The sequence below is a fragment of the Cinclus cinclus genome, chromosome 3, assembly GCF_963662255.1.
Source record: "Cinclus cinclus chromosome 3, bCinCin1.1, whole genome shotgun sequence".
NCBI classification, from domain to species: domain Eukaryota; kingdom Metazoa; phylum Chordata; class Aves; order Passeriformes; family Cinclidae; genus Cinclus; species Cinclus cinclus.
Window position 1 is genome coordinate 69,649,739 of NC_085048.1, and position 18,421 is coordinate 69,668,159.

Sequence of the window (18,421 nt, forward strand, 5' to 3'; positions counted from 1 at the left end):
ACTGAAATTTTCTTTAAGATTTGTTCTTGCTGATGTCTGCTGGCTTCAGTGGGTAGTAGCCTTGATATATGTGAATATCAGTCAATATTTTAGTGTGTCCAGATCTGATTTCCTGTTCTGATAGTTATTTCTGAAGCAGGCAGTGTACTTCGAGAAGCAAAGCTTCCCCCCTCCACCCCAGCTCTCTTCTTGCCTTTGCTACCAGCCAAAAGCTTGCTTGTCATTTCTTGATGGATCCCACGCCTTAATAATCTTCAGTATATGTTTCTGAAGTGTTTGAAGGCAGCATTTGCAGAACAGTCTGTTGAGGGACTTCAGTCTTTTCTTCAACTAGACTGCAAAAGAGTTCAGATAACTCTCTGGAAAACCATACATTAAGGATTTAAGTATTTTTTGTTTAAAAAACAAAAATTGTGTTTCAAAACGATTACTTTCCAAACAAGGGTTGGGTATGAAAAAAGTACGCAAGAGACTTGATTGAAGGTTGCCTTTTAACTTTTTCTGCAATATGCCAAGGAAGGTATAATAGAAATATAAATATTATTAAGCACCATGCTCAGCTGAAAACAGTGTCCAGGACTTCCTGTCCCCAATAACCAGTAATTCTGATAAATACCCAAATTGCACTATTTATTTCAGCACTTAATCGTAAAAGGCCACAAAGGATTTCTTTGCCTTGTCCTCATTAAGTCTGTCTTAATTTGTCAGAAAACATTGTTTTGCTAAATGCAGTGACTCAGCATTTGAAAAGGTTGAAGGTAGAGACCTACTGGACTGATTTCACAGATGGGTTTCCTTCTGTTTTGGGATCCAGCTGCATTTCTCATGCTGCCCACTGTGGGGAACAGGCATTTTTGCTTCTTTTGCAGTCCTCATTTATATGTGGCCCATTCCTATACTTTGAGGTCTAAATATTATAGCAATGTAGCTGGTGTTGTGTGGTAGAAAACAAGAGTTTAATTTTTTTTTTTTAAATAAAATATGTATATATATTTTTCAGTCCCTTTCAGCTGTTGCAGAGGGTTTTTATCATGTCTGAGATGAGACAGACTGTGGAAAAGGTAATCCCTTTGATAGATATGTCTGAGGGGCTGTCTTCTTTCTTTTTTCCTGTGATAGAAATGTTCTCTGTTTGTATAGGAAGAGGAGCTTGGGAAAAGGAAAGTAGTTCCCCATAGTTGTCAGATGCAGACAATGAAAGGACAAGTACACAAAATAAGATGTCTGTGGGGAGGTTTTACTGCATAAATTTTAATTTTTTTTTTTTTTTACAAAAGTAGTGCTATTGAAATATAAATGACTGCAATTAGACAAACGACTGGCAATGACAATTCCATAAGTTTATTCCTGGCTTTGTTGAACAGACTATGGATGAGCTGCCCGAACTTTAAGGTGTTCCATAGAATAGCAATTATCAGACCAGTTCTTGTGATGCCCCTACAAGATAACTCAGTTATTACTTGTCATTGGCTTGGCTAGCTGCAGCACAAAAGGCTTAGGTTAAGATGTATGAGCTTATGGTATAAGAGATGTGTAGAAACTAGTGCAGAACTAAATGAGAAAGAAACCCTGATATACTAGGCTATTTTTTTCTTCTCCTTCCTCCTCACTACTGCTTTTATACCCCATTGGTTTGTGTAAACCATTTTCAAGTCATCTGTGTCTTTCCCTGGGACCTCTCCCTCTGAATGTGACCTCTTTTTTCTGTCTCCATTGTCTGGACAGATCTCTCTCTGCTCCTGTACCTACCTTCTCTTTGGTTTGTGTGATATGCTTATCTCTTTACTGAAGCTTGAGTTTTTGCACAGAGCTTAGCTTTGGACATGGGTGAAGATCTTGAGCTGAAGAGGAGGCGAGAGGAATGGGAAGAACAACTAGGTTCCAAAATGGATATTTTGCTGTGTGTATGAACTTTTAGGAGGCTTTTAGGTAATGAAGAGGAAATATTTTTATGTTACAGCAAGAAACAGAAGTGAATTATATTTTCTGAAGATGGATTTTTGCAAGAGCATTGCCTTAGCTTAAGGTACTGGAAAAGCATGACTTCAACCTAGTTGAGAAGGATTGCTTTTAGATCTTTCTCTTAGCTCATGCAATATTCAGTGCCTGTAGAACATAGAAATCCATTGATTTAGCATGTCTTCTTTGTCTATCATTGAAAAGGCGTGTATGGAAGAGGGAGTGTCTACATATAACTGTTTTCCTTTTGTAGGGAGGATTACTGGAGATTCAATAGCTGGTATTTTTTATTTCTGAGTTATTACCAAGTTGTGCCTTTTTGTGTTCCCTGTTTTTCCAATAACCTTTTCTAGCTGAGTGTTGAGGAAAAGGCGTTGTTTTTGTCTGTACACAAGTGTTTCTTCACTCAGTTCACCTAAGTTCTCATAGTGGTTGAATTACACAGAACATTCAGTTCTTGTTTAATACTCATATTAAGCACTGTGGTATTGTTGGAAAAGTCTACTGCAAAAAAAAGCTGTTCCTTAGAGAGGAATGATGTGAGATGTGATCCTGGCAGATACTTCTTACAGTGTCTGTTTAAGTGTTTTGGGAAACATCTATGACAGTTTCTAGCTCCTGATAATTCTTCAGTCTTTAGATCGCAAGGGGTATTTCATTTATCAGTGAGGTCAGTGGTAATTTGCAGTCTAATGAACAGTGTTTTGCTACTATAAGATGGGGCAGTAGAGGCACAGAGTTCAAATGAGGTTTCCTAGGTGATTTAGCAGGTCAATACCAGAGCTGGACAGGGCCTCTCTGGGGTCATTACATCTGCTGAGAGTAGTATTTAATATACCAATTAAATAATTGGATGATGTAAAAACTACTGTCTACCATGTACTGTCTTTTATTGTTTCTGAAAGTGTCTCAGGAGTGCAGTTACAAGGAGCAAACCAGATACTCTCTCTAAACTCAGAGAACAAAATTATTTATCTTTTGCTGAAGAATTATGAATTCCATTGTTTCATAAGTTAGTTGGTTGACTATATTTATTAATGTGAGCTAACTCATGTCTTCTATGGTACTCCAGTGCAAAAATGCTGATGATTTGATGACACGATCTGTTATCCGAATTTCCATTTCAGATGCTGCTCATTTGATGTGGTTTGAAAGGCTTTATGTGTGGCTACAATGCTTTGAGAAATACATTTTATATCCAGCCATAATACTGAATGCACTCACCATTGATGCGTTCTCAATTAGTAAATACAAGAAGCTTGGTACACAGTAAGTAGATTATAACTCAAAGCATGTGATTAGTAGAATATTTGGTTTTAGACTGAAGACTGAGAAATTGAATTTGTTTTTAAATAAGCCTGTAATCTTGTTGCAGGTTGCTTTCATGCATATTAGTTCAAAATACAATAATCATTGACTTTGCTGCAAGAAAAATTCAAAACTACCTTAGCACACTAAAATATGTCTCCAGTGAGAGAGAGCGAAATTAAAAGATTAAAGAGCTATATATAGATATATATGGAAGGTCTAAATGTCAATTGAAAGCAAGACACACTTTACCAGGCTGCAGGTGTTTGGGCATAAACTCAGTGGGGTAACTAGAATTAATCAGATGAAAATGAGAAGTCTAGGCTGGATGTCAGGAAACATTTCCTAACTGAGCATTTTTAACACTAGGCTGTAGTCTCCCAAAGGACTTATCAGAAGCTTCACTGCAAAAAGTCTTTTAAGGCTGAATAAAATATTAAACAGTGTAGAAAGGTGGGTAGTTCTGCCTTAAGAGTGGTTTGAGAAAGGTGGGGGTACAAGTTTTGACGAAGTCTGATGTCTTAGATGTTAAGTAGAACTGGTGATGTTGATCCATGGTCACACAGTATGATCCTTGCAGACAGCCTTTTATGGTAAGTATTTTAGTAAGTGACTTGCCTACTACAGATATTCAGCAGGCTTTGTGACTGCAGTATCCCCAGTGAGCAGAGTTTCTGCAGTCTTTTTATCAGAATGACAGTGATGCAGATGATAAAACAAAGAAACAGCCTTGGAATGTTCCAGTAGGAAGAAAAACTGCTGGGAAGTGGGAGAGAGTTCCTCAGTATCCATAATAATACATATTCTTAATTTCAATTATTAGATAAAAGAACTTTGATGTAAAAATTGCATGTTGATTTAATAATTTCTCTCTCTTGAGGAGCAACACAGCTTTAAGAACTACACAACTATAAGGAAAAGGCAGCTCCTGCTTTTAGGGGTTGAAACTTGGACTAGGGCATTAGTCAAATTTTCTGCATATTTCCCATAGACAACTACTTTTCTAGAGAGACTCTCACCAGGCACTCATTGATAACCTCTCTATCCCCACTGACCTTTTCTTCCCCCCAGGCACTTGGAAGCTGCTACATCCAAGGTGCTTCAAGAGTTCAGGTGTATTGTCTAGGGTGACACTAAATCCACACTCATCCCTCTATTTAGTTCTGCAAGCATGGGAGAATTAAAAGTAGTCAGAATGTCATTTGTTACCAGCTAGCAGACGTGACTGAATACATGCACAGAGCAAATATGTAGGGTTAGGAAGGTGCTATTTTTACACAGTCATTCCTCCAAGCTAGATTGCACTTTAAAGTATCACCTCCCTCAAGTGTTCAGAATAAATGAGTCAGACCCCCAGAAGTCTTGAGATTAAAGAAAGTAATTACATTTGTCTGCCTCTGATTGTTTGGCCTGTGGGGGAATACCACAGCAGTCCTTTCCTTCCCCATCCCCCTTGTGTCTGTGTGATCACCTGTGTAAAACCTGTTTTCTCCTTTTCCTTGTAACTCTGGTCTATACATGAAACTCCCAGTATCCCTTTTCCTCTAGCTCTCCTCTTTAATACATTTTCCCTACGGCTGCCATCCAAATGTCATACACAAAGCATTCATCTTCAGGTCCTACCTCTTTCTTAACTCTGTAAACCCATGAGGGATCCTGGATTCTCCTTGCTACTTCCACACACAGTGTTACTGAGGGTTGTACTTGCTGTGCTTTAATGCATAAATACCTGTTTTCAGTTGCTGGAACATTCCTTAGTTATTGACCACCAAAGGATCAGACTGCATCCTGCTGTAGGGAAGGGAAGACACTCTCCCACTCTGTCTGAAAGTTCTGAAGTACATTTTGTATGATTTGATGTCAGAATTTTCCTCAAATTAAATTTATCTTTTAAAGAAGCTTCACCTTGCTTTGTGACTTAAAGGAGTGCAGCAGTTCACTTCTTGAGGAGGCAGAACAGCTCCTTTGTAGTCAGGAGTTTGCTTGAGCTTTCCAGATCCTCATGTACTGGTTATTAACAGGACCCATGCTGACAGTGCCTGCCCCTGTTACCTGCCAAAGAGGCATTGGAAATCAGCCCCCCTTCTCACACTGCCTTACATCTTTTCCCAGGAGTTAAGGCCCCAGGAAAAGTACCTTGTGTGGCAGCATTTTTAAAGAAGAAGGAATAATGAGCAAATTATTTTCTGTTACCTCTGAATGCATTATTTTGTAAAGTGTCATTTTTTGGCGAAGTTTCTTCATGGTAACAGGACAGTGACAGAAAAGTCTTCCTTTTGCTTTATAATCTGTAAGTTTCTGTGTGACAATTTCTCCGTGTTGCAAGAATTTTCTTTTTTCTGAAGAATGAGGTATACAACCAGTTCATATAGGATACACTGGGATGGCTTCTGATGGCTTCAGAATCTATTTAACTTAGTTATTAGGTTTTCCATTCAGAAATGTGGGGCAAGTTGAAAAGAGCAGCTTTGACAAGGTGAAAAATAAGGTTAGCTTGGTGTTTCATTCCAACAGTAATGCCCTGCTGATCCTTTAGAACCAGCACTCAAAGTTGCATCTGCATTATGGGATATACACAGTAATGAATAAATGCCACATAAAATCAACCTGGAAAATAGGAATCTTGCTAGGATGGTGAAAACCTGTTGAGAGCTTTCTAGCCTGCCAAGTGTCACTCTCAGCAGCAGGTATTCTACTGGTTTGCAGCAGCATGAAGGAGAATCTTCCATGCATTTAGCAAATACCTGGCCTACTTTCTCATTCATTTTACATTGAAGTCCCCACATTTTGGATGACCTAGGTGCAACACAGTTTCTTTTCCTCTGATGAATTGCTATATAGAACAGTCAACTTTCTGAACAAGAACTGTTGGTAAGAATTTCAAACACTTCACATCTATGTCTATTTCTCTCCAGAATTTTGGCAGCAGATAATGAAATTGCAGGTAAACTTATAAGTTCTGTTATCAAGTGGAATTTCTTGCAAAAAAATAAAATAGTTTAAGGGTTTTTTTTTTTTTTTTCAAATTACAGTAATGTATTAATGGAAGTGCCAAGGTATTTCCTGGACTGAAATTTTATTTTAAGAGTGATATCAAAATGTCTGGTCTGTGTTATTGAATTTCAGTAGTCATTACTATTCTTTTTAGTACAGAGCTCATTCTTTTTTACAACTTACAAATGTGTCATAATGATAAGGGAAAAATTCAAAGTTTCACATAGGTAAAATAAATGTGATGATTTCCGATATTAATTCTATATCATTTAATAAATAAGATACATAGATTGAAATATGCATAGCAATCTAAAATACATCTGGTACAGGTATTTGTGTTTAAGAGTTTCTTAATTTCATGCCTTATGACTTGATTAGGTTTTTCTCTTTGCTTTTCTTACAGCTGTGACATTATCCTGATAACAGTTGCTGGGATGAAACTCCTGCGCTCCTCATTCTGTAATCCCATTAATCAATTTGTTACTTTGAGCTTTACTGTGATCTTCTTCCGATTTGACTACAGAGACATTTCAGAAAATTTCTTGCTCGATTTCTTTATGATGTCCATTGTGTTTCATAAGGCAAGTTTTAGAGCTCCTATAATTTCTTTGGAAAATGTGTCACCTGGCTGATCAGTATGTGTTAGGACTTTTTAGAAATAATGAATGCATACATAAATACAGATTATTGGTACTATAGGAAAAAATCTGTTAAACTGAAAAAAAGGCTTTGATTAAGTGTTTTTTTCTGGCTTTGTGCAATGTTTTTTATCTACTTTTTGTTCACGTGTTGATATATAAGGTTCAGAATTGTTGTTCTCAAGAGGAGAATCCTGAATGAGTTTGAAAGAGCCTCTTGGGTCATTAGTACAGGACTGTCCTCCAGATCAATCGCCTGGTGTTTTTATCTCCGTTTCCTTTGAATGCCTCTAGTGGTTGACTCAACAACTTCCTTTGGGAAATGATTCCATTATCTAATCACCCTCATGATAATAAATGTTTTCCTAATGTCAGCCTTAACATTTTTCTTTTCCTATTTTCAGTCTGTTAACCTTGTGATTCTGCCCTTAACCTTAACCTCAGTGCTCCTTCCTCTCTATTACATTGTTAACTCTTGAAATGTGCTTAGTTGAGTTTATTTAAAAACTACCAAACCCTTTCTGCATCAGTTAGGTCAGACCCTGTCTTTATTTGGAATCTAAGCTGTTTCACTGAAAGAATTAGGCTTAACTGATACCTTGAGAAAACATGAGAAAGTACTGAAGATTTGAAAGTTTTCATCCAGGGGTAACTCTGGTGAGGTGTTTGGTTTTGTGGTTCTTCATTTCATTTGGAGTTTTTTTTGCTCAGGCTTCTTTGTTTGGTTTCTTTTTCTAAAATATTCCTACTCTATGTGTGAGTATGACCCAGCTAGCATCCCTTAAGTTTCTAAGAGAAGAGACATGGTTCCATATTGATAGCTGCAAGGGGCATCAGCTTATACCGTTGTCCAAGCCCTCCTGGAAGTTTTAGGCTTCTTATGGAAAAGCCCAGTTCACTGGTGTTACATTGGGAGTTCCCAGTCATTTAGGGAAAGGGCAATGGAGAAATTAAATGCTTTTCCTGGTTTATTTCTGTGCTGCTGTAAGGGAGGATGAGAAAGGGGGGATCACAGTTTAGTGAGGTAACTTGAGCTCACGCTTTCTGCTGAGCTCTTGGTCCACTCTCCAGCAGAAGCTTCACCTGCTTCAATCTTTCACCCTCAGAACTGTTGTTCTTCTTTCTCTTTGCTGGGCTGAGAAGGCAAGGGCTGGGGAGGAAGGGCAGAAGAAGGGGAGTAGAGGAGATGAAACAAAGCTCTGCTTTAACAAAATCCCCCTTGACCATAGTCTGCTGCAAAAACATGACTAGAGTAATTTTTAAAGCTTCTTAGCCTTGAGTGAAAGATAACCAGTGAAAGCAATGCAGAGTTTGCTAGCATGCCAGTTTTCAGTGTTTGTTTCATTACTATGTTCCCTAGAAAAAAAGGGTAAATTTCTGTATCCAGAGAAGTTTGTCACTGATGTGCATCAGTGGAAGTCCCATGTCTGAATGATGGTTTAGTTAGTCCTAAAACTCAATCTCTAAAAATCTCTTTACAGGATCAAAATATTAGCATGCTAGAATTGAAAGTTACACTCTTTGTTAATTCTTTTGAAAATGTTGACCTCGTGAGCAAATCACAAGATACTGCTGTGAATTATTGCATGCTTTTGTAAGAAAGAGATATAAAGACTTTTCAGAAGAATTTTTCACAGAGTTACTTGGGTGGATTGAAGCTACTGTTCACAGTAGAAAGACTAATGTTAGCAATGAGAATGAGATAACAAAGGACACTTACTAAATTAAGCAGAGATGTTTGCTAAAGTAACTACTACTCTACTAGACTGAAAGCAGTACTGCAGACATGTTTTGAAAATTTAGTTTTAGCATTGGTCTTCCATCTTCATATCTAGCAGTATCTGAAATTTTGCAGGTCATTAGTTAAGCAAGTGGAATTGTCTTTGTTCCACTGAAAAAAATCTAAGTCAAATGCTTGAATTATTTATATTGCAAAAGCACATGCAGTTTCACAATGATCATTAGATCCAATATGAAAAATAGCATTGCAGATGATAGCAATTAAATTCCTTTTCATTTCAAATCATAAAGGGCATAAGTTTTCTTTACCCTAATTAAGGTTTGAGCTTTAATTAGCTCAGCATTGTGGAACTTCAGTAAAGGATATGACCACTTGAGGATAAAGATTGTGTGTGTTTATTTCTTACTGTAGGCCCTAGGCAAGCTGCATCCACCTTTGTTCCTAAAATCTTTATGGGTCTTCACAGATTCTGTCTGTATTTCAGTAATTTTTATGTTTGTGCTTATTTTTTTTAAAATACAAACAAAATCTGAAATACTGTCTATTACTGTCACCTTTAGCTATGCAGAGCTTATTACACAGTCATGACTGATTTCTGTTTGCACATCGAAAACATCAGTTTGCCACTCTCTTAATTAGGGAACATTAGAAGCACTGTGTCTTAGTCATAGTGATGGCAATTTTTAATCAAGCTTACCCCACAAAAAGCTTTGCATGCTTTCAAAACATGGTGGTAATATTTTTCTTCTACCAGGCACTGGGGAAGAAAGAATCTAAATTGAGCAGACATTCACAACTGCACTAGTCACTCTTGATGCAGTCTATATGGAATAAAACTTTGCTAATAATGTTTGGTAGAATATTTCTAAATAGCTCACTGATGGTGCTTTCCTTGTTTTCCCCATTGTGATGTTGATTTAATGTAATTTAGTCAAATCAGAAACTGCAAATGAGCATACTACTCCCTGAGCAAGCTGGGACACGGAAGTCCGAATTGCTGCTCCCAGATTTTCATCTCTCTTAGCCAAAACACCCACACTGAGGTAACATAGAGAACAAGAGAGTCTATTCAGTTCTGTTCTGGGGTTTTTTTATTATTATTTTTTGCCTTTTTAACATCATAGGACTTAGTAATGTGACACAGTTAATTAAATTATTTTTAAAAAATTATTAGCTGTTTACATTTTGACAATTCACAGAATATGTAAACACTAAATGTTGATTTAGGCATATGCAGAGTGTGCGCTTTTGTATTTCAAATTGCCTTGGGAAGGCAGCAAGATAAACATTTAGGAAAGATGTTCTTACTTGTTTTTCATGATTGCAGCTTTCAATTCAAGTGAAACAGGGCTTATCCATCCTACTTAAACTAAGACTTGTAGCGAGACCAGGTTGTGTCCTTGACTACAACCTGGGATTTTTCTGTCCAAAACTCCTGTTGTCTACAATCTTTAAATCAGAGCTGAATGGCCTTTTAAAAGTATGTGGTTGTTCATTCAAAATGCGTGGGTGTAATGCTCTGATGTATATTCTGCAGGAAGTCAAACCAGATAATCAAGACAGTCTTGGTCTACATGACTCCCTGTAAACTTTTCAAGTGAGCTAGTTGTTCTCCCTGGATGTTTTAGGAGATAATGTCAGTGCAAAGGTTACTAAGAATGCTCATATTAAGTGAAAATGAAAACCCACAAAAACTGATAATATGTTCTTCATAGGCATAGCAAAGATGGAATATATAATAGGACTCAGTAGGTTTCTCCCTAGACTTTTAACACTGGAAAAATTCTGGGACTCTTTCTTGTAACAGAGTAAAACAAATGTGGAAATATTAAATGATTTGAATAGTTATTTGGAACTGATGAAAAGATCGGCCTTTCTTCCATCCTTTTGCTGTCTACTGACATAATATTTAACTGAGGAAAAGCTCTAACACATGCAAAAGCTATGAGAGGAAGAGCATATGTATGGTTAAGTGATGTTATAGCTCACGCAGTCCATTTTTCTTCAGTGTGATAAAAACAAACAAACAAACAAAAAGTAAAACAGTAATGTAGCCAGCACTGCCTTCTGTGGCAGGTATGTGAGATGCTTTTGAAGGATGTCTGGAGTTGCTGCTCAAAAATGAACTGCTATTTAAGTGTGAAGTAGAAGCAAATGCAGATCATTCAAACAGCAGGGATATCAGTTTGGAACTGGCTGAGTGTTAACAAGGCTGCTCAGGGCAAGACTTGTCCCGAGCTCTTTTACTGTGTTCTGTTAAAAATGTGGTTTTCTGTTTTATGCAGTGCCACAGGCATCCTCTAAATTTTGCAGGTGGAAAGGAGTTGTAGTATCTCAACTGCTTTTGGAACCTCAAGCCGAGCTGATGTTGAGCTGAAGGAGCAAAGACAGCAAAACAACTCTGTAGTGTGGCTGTGGATGCTCCGGTCTGTAGTATGCTCCTGGCTACTACAAAAGCCTAGTGGGAGGTTCTTGCCAGCCACTTCATTTCTGGGAGCATGCTGCTAAACAGGCTCTTACCAGCAACTCTTTCATCTCTGCAGCACAACTGAGAAATTATACTTGTACTTTGGAATATGGATTTTTGACAAATCTGTGCAGCTCCCTTCAAGCCCTGAAGAGTGAGCCACCCCTGGCTTACACACTCATCTACCACAAGGATCTGAATGGGAATGATAAGCCCGAGTGCCATTAACCTTCTCATGTATAGGACTACAACTTCTTGTGTCTTTCACTGTCTTTCTTATATGTTACTGTCAGGTAGTTTAATGGCCTCCTAATTTGTGTGTGTGGATGAACTAATTAGCAATACAAAAATATGAAATCACCTTATATTTTCTTATCGTCAAGTCTTCTGAGGGTTCCGAGTTTGTCTTCATGCATAAGGCTAAACAATCAAAGAAGCAGAGCTTGTTAAATTTGCCTTCATTAACACTGAATTTATTTGCCTAAGTATTCTTATTCCTGCTGAGCTCACTTACACATACAATTTCCATGTTTGGTATTTTTTCTTTTTTCCCCAGAATAAATTTTCCAGCTAATAAGGAATCCACATTTTTAAAAGATTTTTTTTTTCTCTTTCAGTATACTTCTTTCTGACATAGTATCCAAGACCACACCTTTATGAAAGATGATCTTTGTCAAAGTATATCCAGCAGCCAGTTTGTAGCAACCTGGCAGACATGTGCTGATCAGGCTTAACTTTCAACATCCTCAACACAATCCCTTGGGCAGGAAAGAAATAATGTGTGCCATCTTGTTTTCCTTCATTTTCTGAGAAAGTGGTGCCAAGTGCATTGACCTTGGTGCTTTGTTGAAGTCAAGTAATTAACCTATTGGATCTTTTTATTGCCTTTGTGGCAATAAAACTCTTGGTTTGTTGGCATGTCTCATTGATTTAGGTGCTACTTATAAGTCAAAACCCTCACGCTTTTTCCTTTCCTCTTGATTTTTCATCCTTCTCTAAATCTGATGTTTCACTTCAAAGCTTCTGGCTCTAAGTCATTAATTCATATTTTAGTCCATTCCTTGCCATTTGTGCATACTGAAATCCAATGTCTTAATCATCTGTACCCTCTTGGCTCACAGCTGTTTCCTCAACTTTTGATATCTGGCATATAAACCCTTTTAAGACACTTTCTACTGAGTAAAATACCCAAGGCTACATCTGATATTTGACAGGATAATCTCACTGGTATTTTCCATAGACTCCTTAACTCTCTTGGGGACTGTACAGTTCATGTATCCTCTCAATACTGGAGGAATGGTTTAATCGATTTTTCATTCAGCCTTCTGTCACTGACCTCTTTGCCAGACTTCATTCATTGTATTATTCCCAATTACATTTTTTCTCTCTCTTTTTGTTGTTGTTGTTGTTGTTTTTGTTTTGTTTTGGTTTTTTTGGTGGGGTGGGGGGGTTTGATTTTTTTTTTTTTTTTAATTATTTTTTCCAGAATGGGGCAAGTGCATTTGGGGATTCAGGGAGATGTACACCCACTCCCTGGGTCAGTATGGCTCAGTATGCACTGAGGTCTATGTTCATGTGTTTTCGTGCTTACAGAGACCTGTTCTGTCTGTGTTGATGCAGGCACTGAAAGAGAAACCTGGAGTACTTCAGTGCAAACTTGGTGGTTTTTCTTACGTCCATTTTTACCTCAGAAAGAGAGAATGGATTGGGTTGGAAAGGACTTTAAATATCACTGAGTTCCAGCTCCCATGCTATGGGCAGGGACATCTTCTACCAGACCCGCTTGCTCAGAGCTGAATCCCACCTGGCCTTGAACACTTTCAGGGATGGGGCATCCACAGCTTCTCTGGGCAACCTGTTCCAGTGCCTCACCACCCTCCTAGTGAAGAATTTCTTCCTAATACTTTAGATAATAATCTCTTCTAGTTAAAAACCATACCCCGTTCTCCTATCACTTCAGGCCCCTATAAAAAGCCCCACTTTCCAGCTCTCTTGTAGGTCTCCTGGAAGGCTGCTTTAAAGTCTCCCTGGAGTCTTCTCTTCCCCCGGCTGAGCAACCCCAACTCTCTCAGCCTTTTATTTGTAGGAGAGGCACTCCATTCCTCTGACTGTCTTCTGTGCCATCCTCTGGACCCATTTTAATGGGTTCATGTCTTTTTTGGGCTGGGGGCCTCAGAGCTGGATGCAGTGCTTCAGGTGGGGTCTCACCAGAGCAGAGGGGCAGAATTCCCCTTCCTGCCCTGCTGCCCACACTGCTTTGGATGCAGCCCAGGACATACTTGGCTTCAAGTCCTTCTCAGCGGGGCTGCTCTCTACCCGTTCCCCGAGCAGCCTGTATTTGTGCTTGGGATTGCCCCAATCCAGTTGCAGGACCTTTCACTTGGCTTTGTTCAACTACATGCAGTTTGCTTGGGTCCAGTTCTTTCAAAAAGCAGATTTCTGGGAAGCTACAGTGTTGCCAGAATCCATGCCTATGAAGGCTTTCCTGAAAATGCTTGAATCTGTGCAGCTGATGAGTGCACTCCCAGCTGCACTGATTTATTTTGCTTGTCTGGCCCTCTTCAGATTAAGCTGATGAGCTCTGATCTTGCCCTTTTTGCCCACCTTGGGAAATATGCGAGTCTGATTTTTTACAGTGCCGCAGGTTCCTTCCCGGGGCTCTTGCTATCAGCTGACAATGTAGGAAGAAGCAGCATCTGCCATGAGCAGATCCAGGGCTCTATTAGGATTTATCATCATCTCATTGTCCAATAATCCTTATCATACTTACATCTGGTTAACATTTAACTTCAATTGTAGGCTTTCAAGGCTTGCTACTCAAACTGCTTAAAACATGCCTGTTTTGTGCAGTGTCAGTGTTAAGTGCTGAATGTTGTCTTTGAGGAATATATTCTTTCCTCTGAGGTTTCATATCAGAGACTTGGACTGATTGTATTTTGATCCTCTTGTATGTATTGCATTAGACAATGATTTTGAAGCCCACAGTATAAAGGCTTCAAGTGTCTGTAAGCATAGGTAGATAAAGACATCCTGGAAAGTGTTTGTTGTAGGTTCAAGCACAGCTGTCCAAATACACCAAGAGAATGTCACAATGACTTAAGACATATGCATTAAAATCTTTAGTATTTCCAGTAAATCTTGTTTTGCAGGATTTCATAGGTGAAGTTTGTTTTAAATGGTATTAAATAAAAACCCAAATGTCAGTGATTTGCAAAGCCATGAGCAAGAGTAAAATTATTGCAATTTTAATTTAATATCCTTAAATATATACATACTTACAGCTTTTCCCTCTTGATGTACATTAATTTTTATTGACATACAAACCAGGAAATAAAAATATACCAGTATGTATTAGGATTTAATTCTGAAAGTTGGAGTTTCCACTTGATCAGAATTAGCTTCATATGAAAAAGTAAATCCTCCTCTCAGAGTCTCAGTTCAAATCATCTCTAGTTCTCAGGATCTAAAGAGGAGTATAAAGAAATACCTGTTCAAACTGGGAAATAATTTCTTTCTGCATTTAACTTTTTAAATCTCAATTTATGTTGCATGTAGAGTATAGCTATATATATATATATGACTATTATTTTTGTTTAAACCTATGTGTGTATATATATCCACACACGCACACAAGTTTTTTTAAACATAGAAAAATTCAAACTTAGCAAGAAAATGTTAATGTTTATGCATTATTTAGTCCCAGAGTTGCCAAGAATTCTGCCCACACAGAATCCCGGCAGATGCCAAACACATAGAAGGACCACCAAAATCTGAGAATATTGGATAGTCTTCATCTCACACTGAGTCATTTAAAAATTTAAGTGTTGACCTCTGCCTAGTTTATTAAAATCTACTGAACTGAAAAAAGGAGATTCCATTTCAGTGATGTTTCAGACTCTACAAATCTTTTATTTTTCATCTGTGTTAACTAATTTCCATTAACTTTGTTTGTAATGGTACTTAAATTTGGTTAAGAAATAATAACCAGATTTAAAGAAAATCCTGGGAAGATAAGTCTTTGCCTTTGCTTTGTGTATTGCTCACTGGTATGCCAGAAGTCTGTAGAGGCTTCAGAACTCATAGAAGACTTATGGATGATTAAGATAAAATGTGTATCCACATAAAATAAACAAAAGATGGACGCACATTCTGCACTTTTACTTGATGGTAGTGGGAATGTGCTGGTTTAAATTTGCGGAACATTCTGATAATTTAAAGTCTTTAATAAAGACTTGAAAAACGGTTTACTGTGTAAAACTGCCACATGCATAAAGATACCTAGGAATACTGGAACTTTTATGCCCCCTAAATAATGTATAATTATATATTATAAATAATATGTAGACATATAATAGTTTCTGCTTATTGAACTGTAGAAAACATAGAAGATCAAACAAGGCTTAATACAAATATTCTTTTATAAATCATTCTAAACTGGGATGCAGAATTCTTAAATCAAAATTAATCTTTTATATATGTTTAAGGAAATGGTTATAAAAAGAGGATTAAAATTCACCAGAGACTATTTTTTTTTTTTTTTGCCTTGACTTTAGATGGGAAGGTTCCCTCTCTGTATCTAGCACTGTTACACCTCACCCTACCTCATTCAAGCAAAACTCTACTGGGGATAATTTCTGTGTTTCACAGAACCACAGAAGGGCTGAGGTGTCCCATCAGGTCCCTTGGATTGGGTTTTTTCTAGCTTGGTTCAATGTGCCCTTAACTAACCCTTTGCTGTGTAGAGTGTCTCAATTTCTCCATGCTTCCTCACAGGTCTCAGAGACCTGTGACTTGAAGGGTCACCAGTAAAGACCAAGGCATTGAGTACTTTGGCCTTCCCTGTGCCCTTTGTCACCAGGTCCCCTACACCATCCATCAGCAGGTCCATTTGATTTTTTTCCAGTCTGTGTTTTGCTGTTGATAATACCTGTACAAGTCCTCTCTGTTGCCTTTTACTTTCCTCAACAGAATCAGCTCCAGATGGGCTTTTCCTTTTCTCTCTCTTTCTAATTTTTTCTATGTTGTTTCTGATAATTTTAAAAAGATTAAAGATTTCCTCTTTAGCTCATATCTTCAGATTACTGAAGGTTGAAATGCGGCTAGTTGTAGTTGAAATAAGAGAGTAGCTCAGCCTCCCTATTTATAAAGGCAATTTTTAGCAGCCTCAGTTTCTTTCTGTGAGAAAAGCTCTGTGAGTTCCTCTATCAGATATATGAGGAAGCATATTGGATGATAAGGAGAAACGGTTTCTCAGATTGTTCTAGCAAAATGAAAAAGAGAAAATGTAAAGCCAAGTCCTTCTTTCCTAAATCTCAGTGTTGTAGTTGGTAAATGACATCACCTTTAGCAATTACAGTTAGAAATGTAAAACACTAATGGCATGTTACCCTGAAGGCATTTTGCAGAACATGCCCTGGAAGCAGGGATTTAAGAGGTAATAGAGGCACTTGACACAACTCTTAATGAAAGCAGGAGTTTGAAAATCACACATTTCCAGGCTTTTAAGTGTGTGTTTTAACGTTTTCAAAAACCAAGAGAGGTTCACTAAAGTGTTCTTGCTTCCTGTTCTTGTGAATGGAAATGAGCTCCTTTGCCTGTCTTGTGGAAGTGTTAGCTGAGGGGCAAATGTTGAAAGAAACAACAGCAAGTTCAAGCAGTGGTGAATGCAGAAGCAGTAGGACGTGTTAGATGCAACAGCGAACTTGGGCTTCATGGGCCAGGTTTTGCAAGGTGTAAATATTAAAGAATAACTGAAAATTATGTACTGGAGCAAGGAGCCAGAAGGGTGTCCTCCTGGATTTGGTTTCCTAGCAAAGACAAAACCTGAATTTTATTTGAGATTTGAAAACCTTTTGATGAATTACTGTGCTTTGAGTGCAGCTGGGGTGATTTATAGCTCTGTGATTTCAATCTGTAACTGGCAGAGCTTTGCTGGGTTGTGCTGCAGTTTTGAATTTTTGAGGTTTCAAGTACAAGTCATTAGCTTTTTTGAGCCCTTCACTGCAGTCTTTTTGCAGATAATTTTTTTCCCAAGCTGTTCATTGTGATGTTTCAGATAAATAAAAATGAAGTGAAACAAAGCAACCCCACAATCTGCTAAATAAGATTAAAATAAATAAATGTCTGCTTGGGTTTCAGTTCTGTTTTACTTGTCTACTTTAATGCTGCAGTCTGCAAGTCATGTGTAGTATTTTTGACAGTAAACAAAGTTAGCAAGGTATGAGTTTCTCAAACTAAGTAGGAGTAACCAGGCTGTGCATTGAAGGGATTGTAGCAGCTTGTTTTTATCAGGGCTTTGGTGGTTTTCAGTAGTATATTAATAAGTGTAATCTATGCTTTGCATATTGCTCCTAATTTGAGTCATGCCAAAGCAAAGAAAATGTGAAAGAAATCACTGCTTGCATCTCAATTGGGAAGTTTAGTAGTTGTAACTGGATCTAGCATGACACTGGTTATACCAAGTTAGCAGCTGCTGTCTGATAGTTTTGTGGCACAAAGACCAAAACAGGTCAATGCTACAAGTGATTCTTACTTGCCTCACATTTAATATACAATTATTTACTGCAGTCCGTGGAGAAGCTCAATGAAACGCCCTGTAAGTGCATTGCCACCGTGGATACAGATGGCCAAGTGTGACTTTGGGGGTGGTGACTTAAGGAGGGGTGAAAGGAGCTGACCAGAGAAGGTGTGTCCTTTCTGGCTGTCAGCATACTCGTACATGAAGTGTGCCCAGAAGCATGCTCTGTTCCCAAGGCCAGCTGTCATGGGGAGGCTTGTGTCCATGTTGATGAACTCTCACAGTCTGTATGCCAGGTGGAGTTATGGAATTGCCACCTGGAAATGAACCATAGAAGGTTTTCATTCAAAAGGATTCCTGGAGATTGTTTGGAAGTGTGTTAGCTGGGCCACACCAGAACCTTCCCAGACGCCTTTCTAACAGTTTAAAAACATGCACAATATCAGTGTTTGAGAGCATTCCCTGGAAGCATTTTAATGTACAAGTGTTGATGCTGTCTCTGTTTCTTTCAGGGTGTTGGCAAAGTCTTGTTGTTCACAAACTCAAATTTAAAGAAATTACTCCAAGAAATTCAACATATATTTGCTATATGCATGAAATATTGCATGTACTCCTGTTTCACTGTCAACTTCAATGTGTGTTGAGCACTAATGTCTATTGATGGCCAAATCTTTCCTGACAGTTTGTCAGGAACCCACTCTGCAGTAGATGAGACATAAGATCTGTTTTGGCCTGATGCCAAGAGAAATGAAGAGGGGGGGAATGTATTCCAGGGAGTAAGTACACTTCATTCTTGA

General features: G+C 38.1%; 1 protein-coding gene across 1 annotated transcript in view; it reads left to right on the plus strand.

Annotated features, from left to right (window-relative positions):
* The window catches only part of PCNX2 (pecanex 2), a 150,614-nt gene that overhangs the window by 74,455 nt on the left and 57,738 nt on the right, over positions 1 to 18,421 (plus strand). Inside the window, exons 20-21 of the mRNA XM_062489044.1 lie at positions 3,087 to 3,228; positions 6,665 to 6,842. Coding sequence (XP_062345028.1) covers positions 3,087 to 3,228; positions 6,665 to 6,842 — 320 coding nt within the window. The remainder of the gene's footprint in view (positions 1 to 3,086; positions 3,229 to 6,664; positions 6,843 to 18,421) is intronic.